Raw genomic sequence first — 22,871 nt, forward strand, 5'->3', positions numbered from 1 at the left:
AAGTATTATTTTATGTTGCAACTTGCAATAAACATATCTCTGTCGAACTCAATATGAGGAGATTATATACATTTCTATTCCAGAAATAATGCTTAGGCCCCCTTTGGAAAAAAAGCCACATCCATTTGTTTTTCGCAAGGGAAAACTTAAATTCTTTATTTAGAATTTCCAAAAAAAATGTTTCATTTTCTTGAATCAAAGAGTCGCGTGGGGAAGAATTAACTCACAATATATAGAAAAAATATACAATTTTCATATCGTTTTAAAAACAATTAACAGGCATCTGTAACTGCGTTAATATTAACTAATATTAACCTTTTTTCTGATCATGGCCCTCTTTTACGTCGGTTCGGTACGTTTATAATTGTGTGTAGATGGGTTTTTTTTTGTAGGGTGGAAGATCGCAACGCGAATCCTAATCAATCATCCGATTTCCAATCTGAGCTGGAAATTTGCATCCGCGTTGGGGGCGCCAGCGTTCCCGTGCGATTAAAAATTGCGAATCCATAGTTTTGAATTGGATTTTGTTTCGTTTTGGATTTTTTTGGTTGTTTTTTTTTTGTTGTTTTGTTGTGTTTTGTATTTTCTGTGTTTGTTAGGATAACAAATGCATACAGAAATCGAAAGAGTCCAAGAATGTACGAAGTGTACAACGGTGAGCATGGGATCGTCGGTGTGAGTTAACCGTTTTTGGGAATAAGGTTAGAACAGGAGCAAAAGATTGGCTGCTGCACTGGAGGCCAGAAGGATGTTAGAAGGTAAGAAGGTAAGCCACTTGGTGAATACGTGTTATGGGCGGGAGTGGTTGCGTTTTGCGTTTGCGCCGTAGGCTCCGGCTGCGAATCCTGGTTGGCAAAACAAAGAAACGTCTCGAGAAGTTGTCCATCGTCGTCGTCGTTTCAAGGGCATCTGGTGTGGCGCCTTGCTGGCAGGTTGGCTCATTTGGAGAGCACTCGTGACCAGTGGCCAGTGGCCAGTGGTCAATGGTCAGTGGCCAGTCGCCTGGCCATGACCTCATGGCCCGCGGCGTTTCGGGAACATCTGCCTGTCTGTGTGGTCCAGTGGCTGCAGTGCTTCCTGGCAGCCTACACTGATCTGCTCTCGATCTCTCGACATTTCCTCCGCCTTCTCTAAAACTCACTCCTCATCTCGCCATCTCCATCTCCATCTTCATCTCCGTCTCTTTCACTGTCTTCAATGTCCCGCTCGTAGTCGTGTTTCTAGGTCGCGCTGTTTCCCGCATGTGTCGTTGTTCCCGTGATCGTCCTCTTTGCTTGGTTCCTGCTGCCTACTGATGCTACTCCTTGATGATGACTTCAAAGTTGAGTTTGTTGTTGTTTCGTTTGGGTTGCTTTTGCTTGTAATCGTTTGTAGTTGGTGCACCTCCGGCCGGATTCTCAATAAGGCTGTGAGAACTGGTTCAAACTGCGTTCGCCCGACTGCAATACACAAGGAAATCGACAGGGATATGGATTATTGGGTGTATATACTGAACGAAAACTACTTATCGATTCTTAACAATTCATTATTATCTAAAAGTACATATATTTTAGGCATTTTAGTAATTTTTTTATTGCGAAATAATAAATTTATTTATTAATTATCGATATTATAACACTATGAAACCCAATTATTTATACAATAGGCTTACTCCAGCCATCTTACATGGATTAAAAACTTTATACTTTAAAGGTGCACAAATTTGTGTTAAAAAAGAGAATTTTTTATAAACTACATCATAGCTTAAATTATTTAGGAGCGCAAATCACTTTTTTGTAAAAAGAAAAAAAATTTTAAGAAATTCAAACATTATAAATAAATAGTATTTATTAATTTAGCAACTAAAATTAACTAAAAACATTAAATACTAAAAAAAAAAAAAATAAAATAAAAAAAACCTTTATGGTAATACAAATATTTAAAAAAAAACTTGAAAATATTTTAACATCCAAAATATGTTAACTAATGAAAGAATATTGTTAAGTATGTATTTATATAAGGAAATTATGATCTTATTCATAATATTAATATTTAATGATCTATTTTATCTAGAACTACAATTAACGTTTTGTTACTTGCGCTATTTTAACATAATTAAAAGGGCCAGCTAAGTTAATGTCCTCTCCGATTTTTTTGCAGTGACCGAAATTGTAATGGATCATGTGAACCAACAAATATTAATAGATTTAGTTAAATACCCTTAAAAATATTTTATAAGTGTTGTCAGAAAACAAGCTTTTTATTTTTTAAATAAAAGGTTAAGTAAGGTAATATTAAATTAAATTTTTCCTAATTTTCCTAAATTTTAATCAGATTTTAAAGCGTTAAAACGGTTAACACATTTAACCCCATATTTGGATTCTTTAAATACTCCAATTACATTTAAAGGCTGAAAATTAAAATTTGTATTTCAGTTTTTCCAAAAAAAAAAAATTGTTAAATTCTTTTTATCGAAAAAGAATCGAACGTAAAACTACATTTTGATGTAAAGCTGTAAATTTTTAAAAAGTTTGGGGCTCAGTAGTTTTTAAGAATTCATTTGTAAAGAATTTAAAAAAATTTACTTAGAGATCACGCGCTTAAAGTTTATCATATCTGTGTTAATTTTTTTTCGAATAGACTTGAAATTTTAGGGACATAATAATAATTCTTATAATAATAGTTCTTAAAATGAGTTTTGGGAAGCAAATTTCAAACATATTTTCAGTCGTAAAATATATGTTCCCGGTAAATTATATAAATCGACTTCATTTCCATTTATATAAAATTTTAAAAATAATAATAATAATATTGCAAACTGGGTTATTTGCTAGATCCACAAAAGGCAAGGCTTTTAAGCAGAGCGAGTAATGCGGATGTACTGATCAAGAATATAGAGTATATACACTTTACAAAGTCGAAAATCCAAACCAAAACTATAATACCCTCTTAGGCGTATAATAGCTTATGAATGTTTTGTGCCTACTACGACATATAATTTTATTTAGTGGGCTAACATTTTTGCCTTTGTTAAACGGTGTAGAATCTAATTTTAGTACTAGTGCATTAACTGTAACGTTTAAGATTTCAGCACGCGCAATAGGTAAAGAAAAAAAACAAAAACAACAAACTCACCACGTTGAAGGCCACATCCTGGGAGAGCAAACCATCCATCTGTGATATTTGCCCAAAGTCCTGGGAAAGCTCCGGCTGCTGAGAAAGAGCAAATCCGCTGGGCTGCGTCATTTGCAGCGACATGGGCGCTGGCTGCTGGCTGAACGGAGTGGCGGCGCCAAGTACTCCTCCTCCTGCCGCTCCTGGTGCTCCACCAGCCTGGCCAGCCGTGACACGCGATTTTCCCGGCTTCTGAGACTTCTTACTGTTACTGCCGGCCAAAGAGCCTGATCCAGCTCCAGCTCCGGCTCCAGCGCCCACGCCCACTCCCGAATTGGCCGGAGAGGAGAAGTGACCGGACTGCTGCTGCTGCTGCATGGCCCGGTTCTGCTTGGCCGCCATGATGGCCTGCTGGTGCTGGTTGTAGAACCGCGGCGGAAGATTGCTCATGTTCATGAACATGCCAACGGGGACCGGCATGTTGCCCAGGGCTGCCGCTCCATGCTCGCTGGATATGTAGCCAATGGAGTCGTGGTGCAGGTGTGCAGCCGCCCAGCTGGGTCCCGTACCGCCGGCGCCACCGAAGTTGTTGTTGGTACCGGCACCACCACCAGCACCAGCACCTCCGCCGCCGCCTGTGCCCAGGCCAAAGCCCATCATAGCGTTGGAGCTGGGGGCGCCGTAGCCGAGGGGAGAGCCGCCGCCGTAGGGGCCACCGCCGCCGAACTGGCCGCCGTTCATGGTCTGACCGGGCATCTGGCGGTTGTGGCCGTATCCGCCGCTGCGGTCGTAAATGGAGCCGGGCACCATCACCTCCTTGGCATCGGCCGTCATGGTGGACATGAAGTGCGCACCGATGTTCATGCTGTTCACGAGCTTCTTGGGCTTCTGGAAGTGGATGAGCGACTCCTTTAGGTTGTTTAGCGAGCCCTCGACGAGCACCTTGCGGTCCTTGTAGAAGTTGAGCAGGTGGTTCCAGAGCTGCTGCTTGGCCAGCACCTTGGGGTTGCCCACGATGATGATGCCGTACTTGGCCCGAGTGAGGGCCACGTTTAGGCGCCGCGGGTCGTTGAGGAAGCCGATGCCCTGGCGCTCGTTGGAGCGCACGCACGACATGATGATGATGTCCTTCTCGCGGCCCTGGAACGCGTCCACGCTGGCAATTTCGATCTCCTGGTAGAGGCGCGAGTGCAGGCTGCCCTGGTATTGCATGTACTGCACCAGGTACGCGCGCTGGCCCTCGTAAGGCGTGATGATTCCAATTTGTTCCGGCTTGATGCCCGCCTTGAGGAACCGCGTCGTGATCTTCTCCACGTTGGCCGCCTCTGTGCGGTTGAGGAAGGAGGTACCGGAGCCGGCAATCTCCTCCTGACCCTGCGTGACCAGGAAGAACATTGGTCGCTCTGGCTGCGGCCACGGAAAGTCCAGCTTAAGGCGGCGGTCCTCCGCGCAGACGCCGTTCTGCAGCGAGCCCTCGTAGAAGAAGTTGGACGGGAACTGGGACAGCTCGGGGTGCATGCGATACTGCACCTCCAGACGGAACGGACGGATGCCCAAGACCACCAGGCGCTCGAACAGACTCTGCGAGAGGCCGGCACGGGCCGCCTTCTTGCACATGACCACCGGTCCCAGCTGGCAGTGGTCGCCCACGAGGATCAGCTGCTTGGCGCCCAGCACCACGGGCACCATGCACTCGGGCTCCGTCGACTGCATCGACTCATCGATCAGGATCGAGGTGAACTTGATGCGCGACAGCCGGCCATCCCCGGCGCCCACGCAAGTGCAGCAGATGACGTCGGCCGCCTCCAGCAGCTGGTTCTCGGTGCCGCGCTTCAGACTGCGGTAGCGCTTCTCGTCCGCCGAGCTCAGCTCGCCGGTCTCGTCCTTCAGCTGCTGGAGCTTCTTCAGCTCCGAGTTGGTCTCCATGTTGCGGATTTGGTTGTGCAGCGCCAGAAAGCTGACGGGACTGTCGATGGCCTCGCGGCTCTTGGCGCACACACGCACCACCTTCAGGTTGGTGCGGTGGATCTTCTCCGTCAGCTGGTCCACGGCCGTGTTGCTGGGCGCGCACACCAGCACCGTGCCGCCGTGCTGCTTCACCAGCTGGTACACGATGGTGGCCGAGGTCACCGTCTTTCCGGTGCCGGGCGGTCCCTGAATCAGCGAGAGCGGACGCTGGAGCGCGTGCTTCACCGCGTACACCTGGCTGCGATTTAGGTCCGGCAGATGCGGGGCGCTGTAGAGCTTGGGCTGCGGACCGCGGAACAGCACCTCGTCGTTGGCATCTGGACGGCCGTGGCCCAGCAGGCGCGAGTAGATGTAGTTTGACACCGAGTTGCGGTCCATGGCGAAGTTGCGCAGGGCGCGCGTCATGCGGTCAAAGGAGGTGCACTTCCAGATGAAGTCCACCGAGAAGTTGCTGGTGCACTTAACGGGAGCGTTTGACGAGGTCTTCAGCTCGAGGCCCACGTCGTCGCCGAAATTGTCCGGCACCTTGATCACGTGTCCGATCTCGTTCCACGGATTGAACAGCTCGCCCACGTAGCGCAGGCGCAGCTCGTCGCCGTGCATTAGCTTCATGTCCGAGTCGGTCTTGGCGAGCGTGAAGTAGGCGATGGTCTTCTTGTTCAGGCCCACGTCCCATCGCACCTCGATGTTCTCCTGGGTGGCGGACTCCTTCAGCTTCTTGTCGTAGTCGGCTTCGAGGCGAACCAGCGGCCCGAACGTCTTCTCGTACTGGTAGCCGTCCTCGTAGCGCAGCAGCACCTGGGCCGGCTCGGAGTCGATGCCCGGCTTCTCCAGATCCTGGAACGTGGCCTCGATATTGTCCTTCCACAGCTCCTCCAGCTTGTTGATCTGGGCGGCCGAGATTTGGCGCGCCCGCAGCTGACCCTGCTCGCTGGGCTGCTTCACCAGCCAGGGCAGAAAGCATCGGTCGGCAATCAGGGGCTTCCACTGCTCCTGGTCCCAGTTCATGTCCTTCAGCGAGTTCTGGGCGGCGCACGGCTGCCGGCAGAGCAGCACGACCACGGAGTCGGCCTTGGCCGGGATGAAACCCAGCACAAAGACGTTGCGGACGCCGCACGAGTAGCACTCGAGGATGGTCTCGCCCAGGGGCCCCTCGCCGTGCAGGGTCACCTCGCGGTGCTTCGCCCGCACCAAATGGTTGATGATGTGCGAGCCGGAAGTGCTGCCGCGTCCGTTGCAGAACCACTTGCGGCAGTTGTTGCACATGACCACCGTGGCAGGGTCGTGGATGCCGCAGTATTTGCACGCGTGCGCGGGCAGCTCCTTTACGTACGAGCTGCCGGCGTCGTCGTCCTCCTCCTCAAACTGCAAATCAGCCAAATCGTGAGTGATGCTGGCCAACCGGGGATGCGAATGCGAGTGCGTGTCGCCGCCAGAGCGGCGTGGCTGTAAAAAGGGGAGATTGGCCGTAGAGAATATTGTACTATAAAGTGGCCTAATGCCTGGGGCACAAACTCACGTGGAGCTCCAGCTGATCGCCCTGCGTCTGGCTTTGCGAGGTGGAGGGCATGGTGAAGTCGCGGTAGTCGTACTGCGTCGGCTGCGTGTCCGCTCCTGGCAGCAGCTCGTTGTCGTCCATGTCCAAAAACGAGAGCGCCGAGCTGGGCGCGTACGTGTCCACGCTCATGGCGCCTGTTGTTCCTCACCCAAGGTTGTTAATTTTGTTGTGACTGTGTGGTTCGGTTCTGCGTGCGGATCTGTAGGCGGATCGTGGTATGGATCGTGGGTGGACGCGGCGCCGCTTCACTTCCAACTTCCAACTACTCACTTGCACTTCCCGCCCGAACACGATTTGCTTGCCAGAGTCAACTGGCTGACTTCTGCTGTGGCTGTTTTCCAGGCGGAACGTGTACAAGATGATGGTTGTGGCGCGGTCAGTTTCTCAGACGCCTGTCGGTCGCCGCTTCCTCGAAAATGCGACTCCTCTGTGTTCAGAATCCAGTTCGTTTGAGAGTCTCACTTTCGAGAGGCTCACCTGGGGTAGAAAAAATGAAAGAATTGTCGCTTGTCCAACAAATTTGCCCGGCCTGTTGCGATAGAGCTGGATCACAACTCGATTGCCATTCGATACTATCGATAATTTATTCCACTTCGAAACCGAATAAAAATAATTCCCTTGGAAATTTAATTTAAGTGACCTTCTAGATAAAAATACAGTCAGATTTTGTTAAATATGTTTCGAACTAAAAGCAAAACCTTTGGTTTTTTGTTTTCAAAGATATTGAAACTAGAAATGGATGTTTCAAGTTCTTTTATGGCCTGATGATTGACAAAATTCTGATACTATCACCACTAGCACAGCTGTTTTCGGACAACTTCCCTTTCTGAATGTAACAGCAAAAAATAAATTTCATCTGTTCTGCACCGCAACGGTAAGAAAAATACCGTGGCAACACAATTAAAATTTAAATATTCATTATAGAGTGTAGTCGATGGTTTTTCCTAATAAAATAGTCGATAGTCTTATCGAAGATGTTCCATCGCTATGCTGCAATTAGTGTGACTGTGCCAAGGGCTCACTAAAAATACGTCTGGCCATGCATCGGTATATTATATCGGTAAAAACACTATAGATCAACAATTTAAAACCATTTCCACTGGGTCATATTTTAAATTTCCTTTAAGCCTTCCTGTCGTTCGCGTGGGTCCCCTTTTGGGTCCAGCAGGTGGCTTGTGTGTTTCCTTTTTAAGTGCGCGCAGTATTTGTGTTGAGAAAATGAAAAATTATAAAAACAGTGAACTCTAGTTATATTAGATATAATATTGTCAACAAATGTTTTCTAATGAATTTTTTATCCACAATTAATTTGTTTTAAGAAAACAAATAAAAACACTAAATAAAAACTTTAAAATCTCTAATTGATGCAAATAAAATTTAAGCAATTAACAATTAAGTGTTATTTCTAATACACTTTTTATTAAATTATAATAATATATATTAAAGGAAATTGAACGCTTATACTGGTACGACATTACTTGTATACTGCCTGAGTTTTTTTTTGGTAATAAGTTCACGGTCACTCTGCCTTTTTAACGTTAAATTCAAACATTGTTGTTTTGTTTAGAATATTGTGTTCATCCCGCTAATTTAAAATCATAAAGGTTTTGAGTTGTTACCTTTAAATGGTAAACATTATTTCATATAAACCTAAACCTCGCTTTTTTATTCCGTTTTTTCGTCAACTCCAATGAATGAGCAAAATAATAATTTTTTTGGCTCATTGATGTATCGGCCCCGGTGGTATTTTATCGAATGGTATTTTTTTACCCATTTCCGTCTTGTAGTTTACTATCGGGTATCGGGTTTTGTCAATTTTCTTCATTTATTGCTTATTGGAATAGTCAATCGTTTGTCTTGCTCGCAATTACTTAAAATCGTATAGTAAAAAAAAAGGAATTAGGCCAACAATGTATTGTTATAAACCTCTAATCAAACATTTTAATTAAACTAGTCTTTACATAGAGTATAATAGCCGGGTTCCATTGGCGCATTAAAACGCATTTAGCCTAATGCGAATTTATTTACATAGGGAATCCCGAAAGGCGCCATGCCGCATTTAAAATAAATGCGATATATAAATGCGATTAAAAATCATTCGCCTCGAACATTTAAAAAAAAAATACCAGAAAATACTTAAATAAAAATAGTCACCACAGCCAGTTCTTAAAATGCAATAGCAAAAACCATTTCTTTTATTCTCCACTCAATTGTTTTGATTGTTCCTTTGCATTTGGAAGATATAATTAAGTGTTAGAAATAATATATAATGAATTTACCTATTATTTTTCTTAAATGGAGTGTATTTAATAGCCTGATTCCATTGCCGCCTTAGTGGACTTTTTAAATGTGCCTGATTCCATTGGCGCATTAGCATTTAGCTAATGCTACTCCGACATGTGAGGGGCACGAACAGCTGATCTGGGTTTGTTTACTTTTGAATTTTGGCAAGTCCAAAAGAAAATAATTAAAACTAATGAACATGAGTGAGTTTACTAAACTCTGTAATGCTCAGCAGGACATCCATAATGCGACCGAGGCATTTGCCAACTTGGACGACAAGGAAGAAAAGCTGATTGCGTTGTTATGTCGGATTTGCAATGGAGTCCACCACAGTTCCTAAAAAGGGCAAGGATCCCCGTTTATGTGGGAGTTTATTTATGCCAGAGGTCCAGCAGTAATGCATTGTGGTACTACGAGCAGAATTTGCAGCGTGCGCTTTAGTTTTCAGTCATTTTTATACAAAATAGAATTTATATTCAAAAGACATCAAAAATTGCGCCAACCTTGCATATAGAAAACAGCTGTTGTAGTGGTGGCACGAACAAAACATCGTTCAACATCGGTATTTTCCAGTACTTTTTCAATAAATGGTTTTTAATCGCATTTAAAAATCGCATTAATTTTAAATGAGGCACTTAGCTTTATGGGATTCCCTGCGTAAATAAATGCGCATTAGGCTAAATTCGTTTTAATTGCGCGGCAACGGTAAGAAAAATACCGTGGCAACACAAAATTTAAATATTCATTATAGAGTGTAGTCGATGGTTTTTCCTAATAAAATAGTCGATAGTCTTATCGAAGATGTTCCATCCCTATGCTGCAATTAGTGTGACTGTGCCAAGGGCTCACTAAAAATACGTCTGGCCATGCATCGGTATATTATATCGGTAAAAACACCATAGGTCCCCTTTTGGGTCCAGCAGGTGGCTTGTGTGTTTCCTTTATAAGTGCGCGCAGTATTTGTGTTGAGAAAATGAAAAATTATAAAACAGTGAACTCTCGTTATATTAGATATAATATTGTCAACAAATGTTTTCGAGAAATCTAATGAATTTTTTATCCACAATTAATTTGTTTTAAGAAAACAAATAAAAACACTAAATAAAAACTTTAAAATCTCTAATTGATGCAAATAAAATTTAAGCAATTAACAATTAAGTGTTATTTCTAATACTCTTTTTTTTAATTATAATAATATATATTTAAGGAAATTGAACGCTTATACTGGTACGACATTACTTGTATACTGCCTGAGTTTTTTTTTGGTAATAAGTTCACGGTCACTCTGCCTTTTTAACGTTAAATTCAAACTTTATTGTTTTGTTTAGAATATTGTGTTCATCCCGCTAATTTAAAATCATAAAGCTTTTGAGTTGTTACCTTTAAATGGTATACATTATTTCGTATAAACCTAAACCTCGCTTTTTATTCCGTTTTTTTCGTCAACTCCAATGAGCAAAATAATGATTTTTTGGCTCATTGATGTATCGGCCCCGGTGGTATTTTATCGAATGGTATTTTTTTACCCATTTCCGTCTTGTAGTTTACTATCGGGTATCGGGTTTTGTCAATTTTCTTCATTTATTGCTTATTGGAATCGTCATACGTTTGTCTTGCTCGCAATTACGTAAAATCATATAGTAAAAACAAAATAAGCAAGGAATTAGGCCAAAAATGTATTGTCATAAGCCTCTAATCAAACATTTTAATAAAACTAGTCCATTACTAAGAGTATAATAGCCGGGTTCCATTGGCGCATTAAAACGCATTAAGCCTAATGCGCATTTATTTACACAGGAAATCCCGTAAGGCGCCATGCCGCATTTAAAATAAATGGGATAAATAAATGCGATAGATAAATGCGATTAAAAATCATTCGCCTCGAACATTAAAAAAAAATACCGGAAAATACTTAAATAAAAATAGTCACGACAGCAAGTTCTTAAAATGCAATAGCAAAAACCATTTCTTTTATTCTCCACTCAATTGTTTTGATTTTTCTCTTTGCATTTGGTAGATAACATTAAGTGTTAGAAATAATATAAAATGTTTTTACATAAAATGTATTTAAATGAAGTGTATCTAAAATTCAATGAAAAATCTTGATTATTATCGATTGCCGTTTATCGATACGCGGCTTCCAGCCACCGTCGCCCAAAAATGTTATTGCTTGCGTCAAATTTGTGTTTAATTTTTAATTTGTGATATTTTGTGTTCATTTGTGTTCATTTGTGACTCTATTTGTGCGTGATTGAAGAGAAGTAGTCAGGTCAGTACCAGATATTGTTTTTTTTTTTGTAAGATTTTTTAAAAATTTATTTTTATTTATTAAAGACTTAGGAAAAATAGAATCAATGGCTACACCACCCAAAATTCATAAGAAGCGCTTTGGGGATTTTTCCCTAGGCTTGTTAGATTTTCCTATATGATAAATGGTTGTATTTGTTGCTAAAAAATCAATCTTTGGAACCGTGTTGCGCGTTAAAGCAGAACATTTGTAGCACTTTATGCCTGAGACATCAGATACTTGGCGGGCGCCACCTATGGGCGAGTAGACCTAGGTGGGGAAATCGGGTGTCGTTCTTAGCTTCTAGTGTTGGCTATGCAGATCGACAGATAACGCCACCTAAACTTCGATTGTTTGGTAGGGGAAACTAAGAAGAAAACTTTTCAGATTATACCTCTCCAAATACCGAGTAACGCTAATATATTGGACAGAAATTAATCAATAAATTTTCTAGAGAATTACCAAATTGAAATAATTTTGTGTTTTTTTCAACATCCTGACCTCGAGCCGGCTAACAATTAATATACTTTGGAAAGGTCGCCAAAACCAACTATGTAAGTAAAAAAAAGTAAAATCGGGTGAAATCGACCAGAAATCAAAAGAATTTTTTTTACATTTACAATTAAACAACAAATTTTTTTTCCACCAATTTTGTTTAACGGTATATTCATCTTCAAACATAAGCATCCGTACATAAATCTTATGATTTTTGAAGAAGTTGTTATTAAATCGCTGCTTAATCAGCCATTAGAGATCATAGGAGAGAAATTTAGTTTTAGTTTAGTTTTATAAAAATCGGTCGACTATATCATATAGCTGTCATTGAAAATAACAAGATCAATAACAACAATCAACACAACTTAGCTGTTTTTAATCCTCTTTAGTCTGTAATTTGTTTATTTTATTAAAGTGTTACTATATTCAGCAGCAGACCTCCAGCCATTTGCTTTAAATTTTTCAACGGCTAATCCTCTCTTCCCCAATAAAACGTTTGACTATCCAATATGTTGATTTCAATGCAACCCAGCCTATCAAAACTTTTACAAATCTTAAATAACACAATGCAGGTATATCTTTTCCCAAAAACTTGAACTTACTCTGCATATATACATTTAGTAAAAATTTCCTGATGAAAGGGAGTATCAACGGGTGCTACAGCGCCGGGGAGCCGAAACACTGCGCGGGAATAATATCTACAAAAAACATTAAAGACGGCCCAACTGAAAATGTACATGCTGTGGAGGTTTTCATCCCAGGTAAGTGGTTTTAACAAACTTTATTTAACTTCTAAGTTCCCCAACACGAACGTAGACAACGCATTTTTTTGAGTAGGAAATTTCCGAGTCCGTCCGCCAAAAATCTATTTTGCAGTACATGTCGCCAATCCATTATCTTCCTAGGATATGAAAGGCAATGTGGAATTAGAAGAGCAGTGGTAAATGTTTCTATTTCTGTGCCAGACACTGTAAGTGCGCTTCCCCGTTCCTTTGACTCCACTCATGTAATCCAAGTTCAAACTTGAGTACTCTCATAATTTTATGACGGAAGGGACGAATTACCTTTTATCGCAGATGAATCTGACCGAGAAGCCGTTGAAGAGCTTTTACGACAACAGTTGTATACCCAACAAGTTAACCAACAAGAAGAGGACTTAAATCATGGCGGTCATGAAACTTTATTAGAAAACAACAATACTGAGCTTCAGCGTATTGCTTTGGCTCCTGGAGAAGGCCACCGTCCAACAATTCTGACCCTAGATCGAGATGCGGAAGACCTACCATTCCCAACTGTATCTCGCGGTGTAATTTTGTCGGCAGACTTTTTCATTCTGAAAGGTCTTCGTTTCGCCCCAGCTCATTGGGAAGCTGAAAAAAGGTTATAGACATGATAAGACAATTTGGGTTGCCTACATTCTTCATAACTCATTCCGCTGCTGAATCTAGATGGAATGAGCTTGTTTGCGCACTTAGCCCGTTAACTTAAATTGAAGTCACTAGTTGTAGGGCGAAAGCGGGAGCCAATAAAGCTTTCGTCCGTTCGCTCTTGCGAATTCGCCCCGTCTCTCGCCACCTTAGCATAAGTTAGGTCTAAGAAAAATTATTGGAACATTAAATTTAGTGATTATTTGAACTCCATCGAAACCACTCCCTTTTGTCGTCGCATTTTCGCAAACTTTTAGAGTTTCGCGTTCGTTAATACAAACTAGTATTACATTTTCAAAGCTATTAGTTATTTTATCCCTTTTGTTGGATAACAAAATTATTAGTGAGGACGAAGCGGCAGCTCTTTCGAGCCCTGAAAAGCTCGATTAATCCGTTCTAACCCAGTAACATGCATTAGGTTCCGACAATTGCTAAAACTGTTCAAAAGTCCCGAGATATTTGGCGAGTATACCCTAGTCCATTATTATTGGAGGATCGAGTTTTAGTACAGAGGATCTCCGAACTCTCGTGGCATGTACTGGCTTTCTGAAGCTCCAAAGCTGGACGGGGCAGAAAATTGCGATAAATAATTTTATTACTACCAACGGCAATGATCCTGAATTGCAGGAACTCATTCAATAGCAGCGCCATAAGCACAGTTCTTCTTGTTTAAGAGAACTGCGTGGCCAAGAATTCTGCCGATTCAATATACCATACCCTCCAATGCCAGAAAGTCTGGTTTTATATCCATTGGAAGAAAATGGTACCAATGAACATTATAAACAATAGTTCAAAAAAATAAGAGCTTTTAAATTCTAGATCCGATGAAGAAGCAGTCGCATTTAATAATTTTGAACTTTAAAATTACATTTGAAGAATATAAGTTCGCCATTCGGTCCAGTTAAAAAGCCTCAGATATTTCTTCGTCGCAATTTTTCCGACAGGCTTTTAAATTCTTACAATAAAATATTTTGGGATTACATAGATCAAATATGGATATTCAATTTATCCTAGACGCGTACGCCTGTTGTAGCTATATAGTTAACTACATTAACAAATCCAACCGTGGCGTGTCGCAACTCCATCGCGAAATAATGACTTTAATAAGTCATGGGAATATTTCTGTTAAAAGAAAATCTCGGGAGCAAATTCATAAACGCTACGGAGATATCTGGCCAAGAAGCAGATACAACATTTTGAGGTTACACATGTCAGAGGCTGGCGAAGAAAATATTTTTAGTAACACTTGCCATCCAGATAAAAGAGTGCGGATAGTATGATCTAATAGGGAAATAGATCAGCTTCCTGACAACTCAACTGATATCTTTGAGAAAAAACTGTATTGATCGGTACGTCCAAAGGCATGAGCAATTAGAGTCAAAGTGTCTTGCAGAACTTGCGGCTTGGAAAAAATTTGGCAAGTCAAACGCACGATCAGAAAGGTCCAACGACTTTCGATCGACTTGGAAGCAGACGATGAAAACGCTAACAAAGTTACCCACTTTTAGATGGAACTGGTAGTGTGAAAAGACGAGTGCATGCATTAATTCTTAGATGGGTTCGCTTCAGCATCAACTTTTCCCCATCTGATTATTTAGATTTAGAGAGCATGTAATGCTTTTCTTCCCGTGGAGGAGTGAGGGAAGGGACCTTATTTTAAATGATAATGAAAGAACATTCGGAAAAAATGTTGAAATAATCAAGGCCAACAAAGAGCAATATGATGTTTTTGATGATATGGGTTTGCAGATAGTTGTTCAAGATTTGCAAAATTAAGCTTCCTGGGGCAACTGATTCTGCAAAGGTTTTACTTTGTACTCCTTCTGGAAAAGCTGTTTTTGGGATTAGAGGCCTTACGCTTCATTCGGTTCACTACCGGTTAATCATCATCAATCATCAGGTCCCTTAAGACCCTTAATTAGTGATTCCATGAACGCTATGCATTTCCATGGTCGGATCGAAAATGCTTGGGTTTTTAGATTAAAGACTTCGTTAGAACTCCAGATGTAATTTTTAAGGGTAAATCAATAATAGTGTTTGGAGATCTGAAGCAGCTCAGCCCAGTTGGAAAAAAAAATGGTAATAATCCCTACAACATTATTGCCGGAGCTAACCGTTGGAATAATTTTAGGTTTCTTGAGCTTACAGAAATAATGAGGCAGCGCGAAGATCACGCGTTTGCTTTGGCATTGAATAATATGTCCGAGGCAAAACATAACAGACGCAGATGTATAGCTTCTTAGGCAAATAGTGGTTTCACCTACCGAGGTCCCCGATGACGCAATTCATTTATTCTGCTCTAATGATGAGGTTGCCCAGTATAACACCTTAAAGCTTGCCCAAATTTAGACTGAAGAGTTCTGCCATAGATACTGTTACATGGTCAAAATAATTACCTGCACTACGGGACTAACCGTGAACAGAAAGGGTTGACCTTTGGGTTAAGAACAGGTACAACCCCAGCCTATATATTCACATGTATGCCTAATCCTCGGATTAGTCGGTGAATGACAGTTGCCGAAGGTAAGTGAATTGAAAATCAGTATTATTTTTATTGTGTGTTAATAAAGTATAAACAACGTTATATTTAACAGTGAAAGTGTAAAAACAGTAAGCAAAGTATCGCCCCAAGAGCGTGCAAGTGATTTAAAGTAACATATTGATTGTACTATTGATTTGGTAAGTTTCTTTTAGTAAAAATAGGAGAATAAGGTAATTTTGTCAAATTTATTTAATATAAAATGATAAAGTCTTATTAACATTTTATTTTATTGATTAACATTAACTTTTTTGACAATTTAATTTATTACCGTATTCTCTCAATAAATGTTTTTATTTATTTGGTTTGATCAAACGCAAAATAATTTATCAGATAACTATAAAATTGTATAATGCTGTACTAAATTTATGTTAAACATGAATGAAGCATATATAAATTTACATTAATTTAACAACCACTTTATTTATTTACATCATATTTTTGAACATCAAAATATAGAGAATGCCCCGCGTATCTTCATTGAGTCAGGAACAACGCCACCAAGCCACAGTACGGCCATTGAATTCGTGCTAGGGAACGCACATCGTGGACCAGAGCGCCAAACTCCGAGGAACGCAGACGACAGCAGTTGGAGAATACTGCTAACCGCATTTGCTAATCGCGCTACCTGGAGATCAAACGAGGAAAATCGCGAACCAGAGCGCGAACAGGACGCTATAACGCACGCGATTGCCAGAGCAAACTCCGAGGAACGCAGACGACAGGACTTGGAAAATACTGCTAACCACAGTTGCTAATCGCGCTACCTGGAGATCCAACGAGGCAAATCGCGGAACAGAGCGCGAACGCTATAGCGCACGCGATTGCCAGAGCAAACTCCGAGGAACGCCGACGATAGCAGTCGCAAAATACTGCTAATCGCGCTACCTGGAGGTCAAATGAAGATAATCGCGGACCAGAGCGTAGGCCATGGATAAGACTAGAGTAAGAATTTTTGAAACAATTTTTAAAAGAACAAAACAGTTTTAATTCAGAACTTTACTTGAAGAAACGTAAATAACGCAAATAGCCTTTAAAAATACGATATATAGCACGTAGCTTTAGTCGTTTGGTAGTTGTGGGCGTTCTTGCTTTTTTAGCCGTTTTTTCATTTCACTCCATCAACCCCAATAGCTCCAATACTCGAAGAATTTTCGTTCGCTCTTTTACACCCATTTCTACTGAACCAATAGACTTTCTAAAAGTCTTGGTATGCACAAACTTTTATAAAAGCGATACCTTTTAATTGCTTTATTATTTTTTAAGATCGAACTGTTCTTTGCAAGGTAGATGTGGGCGTTCTTGCTTTTTTAGCCGTTTTTTCATTTCACTCCATCAACCCCAATAGCTCCAATATTCCAAGAATTTTCGTTCGCTCTTTTACACCCATTTCTACTGATTGCTTTATTATTTTTTAAGATCGGACTGTTCTTTGCAAGGGTGTACAATTTTGTGCCAACGCCACTGGAAGTTTTGTGTTACCAAATGCTCCAAATGCTTCGGTCAAGTATGATACTGCTGCATTCAATTCTGGCTTAGTAGAATCATATCAAAATCTGGACGCTTTCCTTTGGAGGTTGTGTGTGACTTTTCCTACTGCTCCGGAAAATAATTACCAGAAAAATGATTGCTTATCAGAAGAACAGGAGGAAATGGAAGGAATGTCGACAATTTCATTGATAATAACCAAAAATATGCAGAAAAAAAAGCGTCCAATTGCAAATCAGTAAGCTGTCCACCAAACCCATACTTTTTAACTGAATTGGTGCAATATTGTGACAATATTTAATACTATGGACAAATGTAATGAAGGCAAAATTCTCTTCTAAGTATGATGTGGGATCTTCGGGATCTTCATATTTTAAGGACATGCGTTATTCAACCGACCAGTACGATCATATAAATGTGTGGTTCAACATTTTCGGTGCATTGAAGCCCGTTTTCATACAGAAAATAAAGGAGAACGTTCTGCAAAATAGAAAAAACCTTTGGAGGACAATTTAAATGAATACGATTTGGAATATCTTTTAAAAGAAGAATATTTTGTTATTGAAGACGAATAAAAAAATAATAATAATAATAATAAAGGGAATAAAAATAATGAAGGTAAAAATATTGGCTTACAGGACGGAGCTAAGCCAAAGCCAAGAGGAAAATATCCTTGACCACATTGAAGCAAAAAGGACGAGATACTGTACAACAGCGGAGCGTGGGTCCAGCGTGAATTTGAACACTGCCAATCCGATTCAAAAACACATGCCCATTCGACTCCCTATTAGAAATATTGTCGACCGCGTAAATGGACAATTTTTTCTACAAGCACCAAATGGATTGAATTTATACTGACAACCAAACAGTGTTCTTTTTTAAAACACATTCCGCCAAGGGAATTTCTTCTGGCCTCTACTGCGATAGAGGGTTGATCTTAATCAGCTTTGTTGAGAAAAAACCCGGTTGTATAATGTGACGCAAATATATGATTATTTAAAAAAAGCTTTCAAAACGGTATAATATTTCCCATTTTAAGAAAGGCTGTTTCAGAGCTGCTTTTTACTCCATAGACAGAAGAACTTTTATATAGAAGCTCAGCAATATTGGTGTATCTTCTAAGTTTCTAAAAGTTCACCAGAGCTTGCAGCAGTATGGGATGGAGTGGTTCAGAACTGGAGCGGGAGTCAAGCAAGGATTTCTACTTAACCCCCTTCTGTTCTCGCATTTTTTAAACGACATCACTGGCCATAACTTGCAGATGTATATCGCTGTTGGGTAAAAAAGACGTTTAAAATGAGTAGCAAGTACAAGCTCTTTAGTGGCGTAATGCGGTCAATCCTTTGTTACGGCGCGCACGTCTGGGGCATCGCCCCTATGAAGAAGTCCAAAACCTGTTAAGTTTCTTCCTAAAAAGATTTTTCACCTGCCCAGATTTACCCCGAAGAGGATGCATATTTTTACAGCTGATATGCACTTAAGGTATATTCAAAAGTTTGTAAGCATGCCCGAACAAAGACTGCCATATATCCTTATTTGCTGCAGGAACAGAAGTGCCCGATCTGCATCAAGAGGGGGCAGGAAAACGTCGTGCACATTTTGCGGGAGATCCGCCTGCTGCATTTTGGCAAGGCGCAGCTGCAACTATATTAGCCAGGCACTCAAGGATCGTAGCAACATTCTGATGGAAGAATTTTAAATATTTCTAGTAACGCCGCCAAACTAGGTGGAACGATCTGATATCTGAGGAAGACCCGGGAAGTCAGGTGTAGTACAGTGAACAGTTTTGAATCAGGGAAAGCGACGGTTAAAATAACAATGTTGATATATACCTACTCCTTTATTGTTTGTTAACAACTTCACGTCACCGGACGCAGACGTGTAAATTAAATTTGTCCTGAAGACGGTTGCCAAAGAGCATCCGAAATATATTGACAAATAACCAAAATTAAAAAAATTGTGTTAATTGTGTCACTTTAAATGTAAATTTGTAATGCCGTTTCCTCAATGTATTTTTTATAAATAAAGAACACACTACTACTACTACTACTATATGATTATTTATAAGTCAAGTGGTTCAAAACGCCGATCGGATGAAATGGTCGAGACAAATAATTGCGAAAACCAGGCGAAATGATAATAGATTGAAACTTGTAGACGCTTAACAAATTACTAAGGAAATGTAATACCATTAACCCAAAAACGGAGTAGTGTGGCCGTATATTTTATTTTTTTATTTGGTTGCTAAATTCCAATTTGATCCATACATTTTTGTGTATCCGTATATCCTTACGAATTTCATTTGGTTCCTAAATTCCAAATTCATCCACACTTTCAGTGTTGCCGTATATTCTTACAAATACCATTTGATTCCTACATTTTAAATTGTTTTAAATACGTATCCAAGATTAATATACTCTGCAACTCAAAACAATTATTGAAAACAAAATCCCATTTCTTAATTTTTCAACCATTATAAAGAAATTTATACCCGCCATGGCAACCGCCGCTTTAAATAAGTTTATTTCAATTTCCAATCGTCTGAGGCATTCTGTGTATGAAAAGTTTCCACTAACTACTGGGTTTAATATTGTTTACGGGTTTTCTTACTGAGGTAGTTCCCAGGTTATCATCCCGACTACTGATTAAAGTTTTCGCTTTAAGAAAGGGGGAGTGGGGAATGGCCAAGATAAAATAAATAACACCGAGATATTTCAATTTTATTATCTGTATAATTTATTCTCTAAGGTTCTCTAAGTTCACATTTATTTCAATTTATCCTATGGTTCAGGGCACTATCTATAGGTTTTTCCTTCGCTAACCTTTTCGCCATGTTGCCTCGCTTGAAGTTAACCGTGTTCGCCCGCGCGCGTGACCACCTCGTTCGAAAGCCCGGAGAGAAGGGAGCGAGCTTGATCGCTGTGTGGCGTTACGTGTTACATTTTCCCCTTTCCTACTTTTTGGGATTTTCAGTATTTTATCGGTCTATGCTAAATATCAGTTGCCCCTGCCACCTGGTTCTAACTACGGAGCTGCCACCCCGGGCGGGCGGTTCAGAACTCAACTTATACAATCGGGGTTTTTTACCAAACTTAAAAATTTTGTTTTAACGGTCGGCTTTTTGTCGCTTACACCTTACAATCTACCAAATAAAATATAAACTAAGTACCAAAATATAAACTAAAATACAATTTAATTGCTTGTCTCTTTATTTAAGGAGAATGTGATGTCCTAGTCTCATATTGGGTCGTCACCAGTATTTGGTTGATCTGTTTCTACGATTATCTACGGAGATTTTACGAGAATTGACCTGGATCTACTTATCCAGTATTTAGATGCCCATCTAGATTTCTTAACAGAATGTATATAAAAAAAATGTTAAGGTCAAGGTTTAATAATAATATAGCGACGAAGACAAGACAACGCGATACTGCGTATATACGATGGAAAGGAAACAAAGGTATTTACGACTGCTTGCTTTTCTAATATCTGGATAATGGCAAAAATTATACCCGTTCCCAAGGCTCATAATGAATATAGACCTATATTTATATTGTCATTTCATTCATTAATGAAAATTTATAAGCTTTACAACTGCAATATTAGATATAAAAGAGAACATCAGACAAAAGCTCGTCTGTTCTACGTCCCATCAAGCGAACCAGGCTACATCCCATCACGCTAAGCAAGCTGTTCTGGTATCCACCGCTCCTGTCATCCCTTGTTTGTGCGAGAAACCCTGACGCTCATTCCTTACTGCCAAGTAACTTAGATCAGTCACATGTCACATGTGCACCTATGTTCTTTTCATCAGTATGGGCTTAAGACAAGTTAATAATGTATTCAATGATTTATATAAGTTCAAAGATTTAGTATTTCTTAGTCCCGATATTTATTTTTCCTTAACTGAATGAAATTTACCTATCAGCAACTGCAAAATTCATCATATGCCATTGCTACTATCATTAGATTTTTATAGTTTTAAGCCTTCAGCGGATAATTTTTCCAAGTTCATTTGCCTTTGTTCTATCAGAAGCGATATTCTCTTAGTTGACTGGCAATTAGTTCTTTCGCATTTCCGAGAGATTGGAATAGGCACTTGCAACACAAACGAGAATTTGAGTTTTTAAATAAATTTCTTTACCATCAGTACATAGCAGACGTCGAGAGGATTGTCAGATCTAAAAAAAACCTTGATAACCATAGGTTCTTTGACTGTTTGACGATTCTACCACCCTGATTGCGATGGAATTCCTAATTTCAAAGCTATTTGGGCGTATTGTTGCCTACAAACTTTTGTTTCTTCTAAAAAGATAAATAAGCAACTGTCAACATGGTTTTGTATCAACCACGACAAACCTAGCAGTGTTCAGTAACTTTCGCATTATTTTTATAAATGATGAACCGTTTATGGTAAATGCGCATTAGTTCGATTCCAGGAAAATTTATTTTAATGGGATTTTGACCCAACTGCTCATTTGTATGTGTGTATGGATGTGAATAAATGGTGACCAAGAAAATATCTTGTTTAAATCCGTTTTAAAAAAACAAGCAATTAAATGCGTATAAATAAAGTTATTTCGCATTACTACTTCAAAAATTTTTACTTGCACTTGCACTTTCAAGAAACTACGAAATGAGCGTGCTTTCTGTTAAGTGATGGCATGCCACCGATTTTAAGGCGATAACGATCAATCTATCGAAATTTCGAACACCTCTAGCATAGATCTTACAGTATAACATTTAAGCGAAATGAAACTTAAAATAATTCCTTTTATTATTAGATGTTTAACAATAAGCAACTAATTCATACATTGTATTGTTCACCACTAATATTTTATCAAAATGTTTTACAGAAATGGTTTAAAGGGAGCTAGAAAATTTTAGGTAAAATGGACTACATTTAATAAGGCTATAGATCCAAATAATAGTCCACCCTTAACCTTAAAAGTAGAAAAATAGTCCATATTTTGAGAGTTTTAGGTAATGCGACACCTAAAGCTGAAATATTATAAAAATAAGTTTACTTTTTCTCTGGGTGTGGGCACATAAATTCTTTACAGCGTATAAATTTGAAAATTTCTTACAAAAAGTTAAACGAAGCGTCAAGAAACCGAAGATCATTTTGGAACAAATAGAAACAAAATTGTCTGTGTACAAAACTGTACAAGAAAAACTAATAGATTTGGAAATATTAATTTAGTAATTTTATGATTTCTATCAAGATGCCGAACAATATTTATTGCATCAAACCTAATATCCCATTTAAAATTTTGAAATTGTTTAAAAAAGATAATGGTTTCTATGTTGAAGGCCACAGATTTTCAAATATATAGTACTTTACATAATATACAGAAATTTTGTAACCAAAAAACAACGGCCAGAACTAGAAATCAGTACAAACCAAGAAAAAGTTTTAAAAAAAGAAAATACAAGCCAAGAAGAAATTTTAATAGAAGAAAATACAAACCACGAAGAAACTTTTAAAGAAAAATATACAAACCAAGACCAATGTTTTTTTTTTTCAAAACTAAGAGAACGCTTTAAAGAAATTCTTAATGAATCGGGGCGATCCATTTTAGAAGGGGGAGAGTTAACCAACCCGTGAAACCGGGCCATTTAAAATTTCGAAATTGTTTAAAAAAGATAATGGTTTCTTTGTTGAAGGCCACAGATTTTCAATATATATGGTTTTTTTGACACACCAGTCTTAAGTTTATCTTTGGGTATTCT

The 22,871-nt window shown here is 39.8% G+C and overlaps 1 protein-coding gene and 1 long non-coding RNA gene across 3 annotated transcripts in view; both read right to left on the reverse strand.

Annotated features, from left to right (window-relative positions):
* Window positions 1-124: 124 nt before the first annotated feature.
* On the reverse strand, window positions 125-7,170 carry LOC128265860 (regulator of nonsense transcripts 1 homolog). 2 transcript variants are annotated; one of them, XM_053002076.1, is made up of 4 exons: window positions 6,890-7,170; window positions 6,581-6,818; window positions 3,115-6,507; window positions 125-1,439 (listed from the first exon to the last, which is right to left on the reverse strand). In XM_053002076.1, exons 2-4 carry the CDS (start codon window positions 6,746-6,748, stop codon window positions 1,398-1,400), a joined length of 3,603 nt encoding a protein of 1,200 aa, XP_052858036.1. In that variant the 5' UTR covers window positions 6,749-6,818; window positions 6,890-7,170; the 3' UTR covers window positions 125-1,397. The 2 variants fall into 2 exon arrangements, with proteins under 2 accessions (XP_052858036.1, XP_052858035.1); XM_053002075.1 differs by having other exon boundaries at window positions 6,581-7,170.
* A 9,311-nt stretch (window positions 7,171-16,481) lies between these two features.
* The window catches only part of LOC128265861 (uncharacterized), a 32,158-nt gene continuing 25,768 nt past the window's right edge, over window positions 16,482-22,871 (reverse strand). The window contains exon 3 of the long non-coding RNA XR_008268930.1: window positions 16,482-16,538. This is a non-coding gene — a long non-coding RNA (uncharacterized LOC128265861). The remainder of the gene's footprint in view (window positions 16,539-22,871) is intronic.

Source organism: Drosophila gunungcola, unplaced genomic scaffold, assembly GCF_025200985.1.
Source record: "Drosophila gunungcola strain Sukarami unplaced genomic scaffold, Dgunungcola_SK_2 000167F, whole genome shotgun sequence".
Classification (NCBI taxonomy): domain Eukaryota; kingdom Metazoa; phylum Arthropoda; class Insecta; order Diptera; family Drosophilidae; genus Drosophila; species Drosophila gunungcola.

What these genes read in the sequence shown, in the direction of transcription:
- LOC128265860 (XM_053002076.1), bottom strand. Translation starts at nt 6,748, where the DNA reads ATGAGCGTGGACACGTACGCGCCCAGCTCGGCGCTCTCGTTTTTGGAC. An exon ending in GCGATCAGCTGGAGCTCCAC is followed by an intron (nt 6,508 to 6,580) that starts GTGAGTTTGTGC and finishes CCCTTTTTACAG; the next exon opens with CCACGCCGCTCTGGCGGCGA. An exon ending in AGGATGTGGCCTTCAACGTG is followed by an intron (nt 1,440 to 3,114) that starts GTGAGTTTGTTG and finishes TGTGTATTGCAG; the next exon opens with TCGGGCGAACGCAGTTTGAA.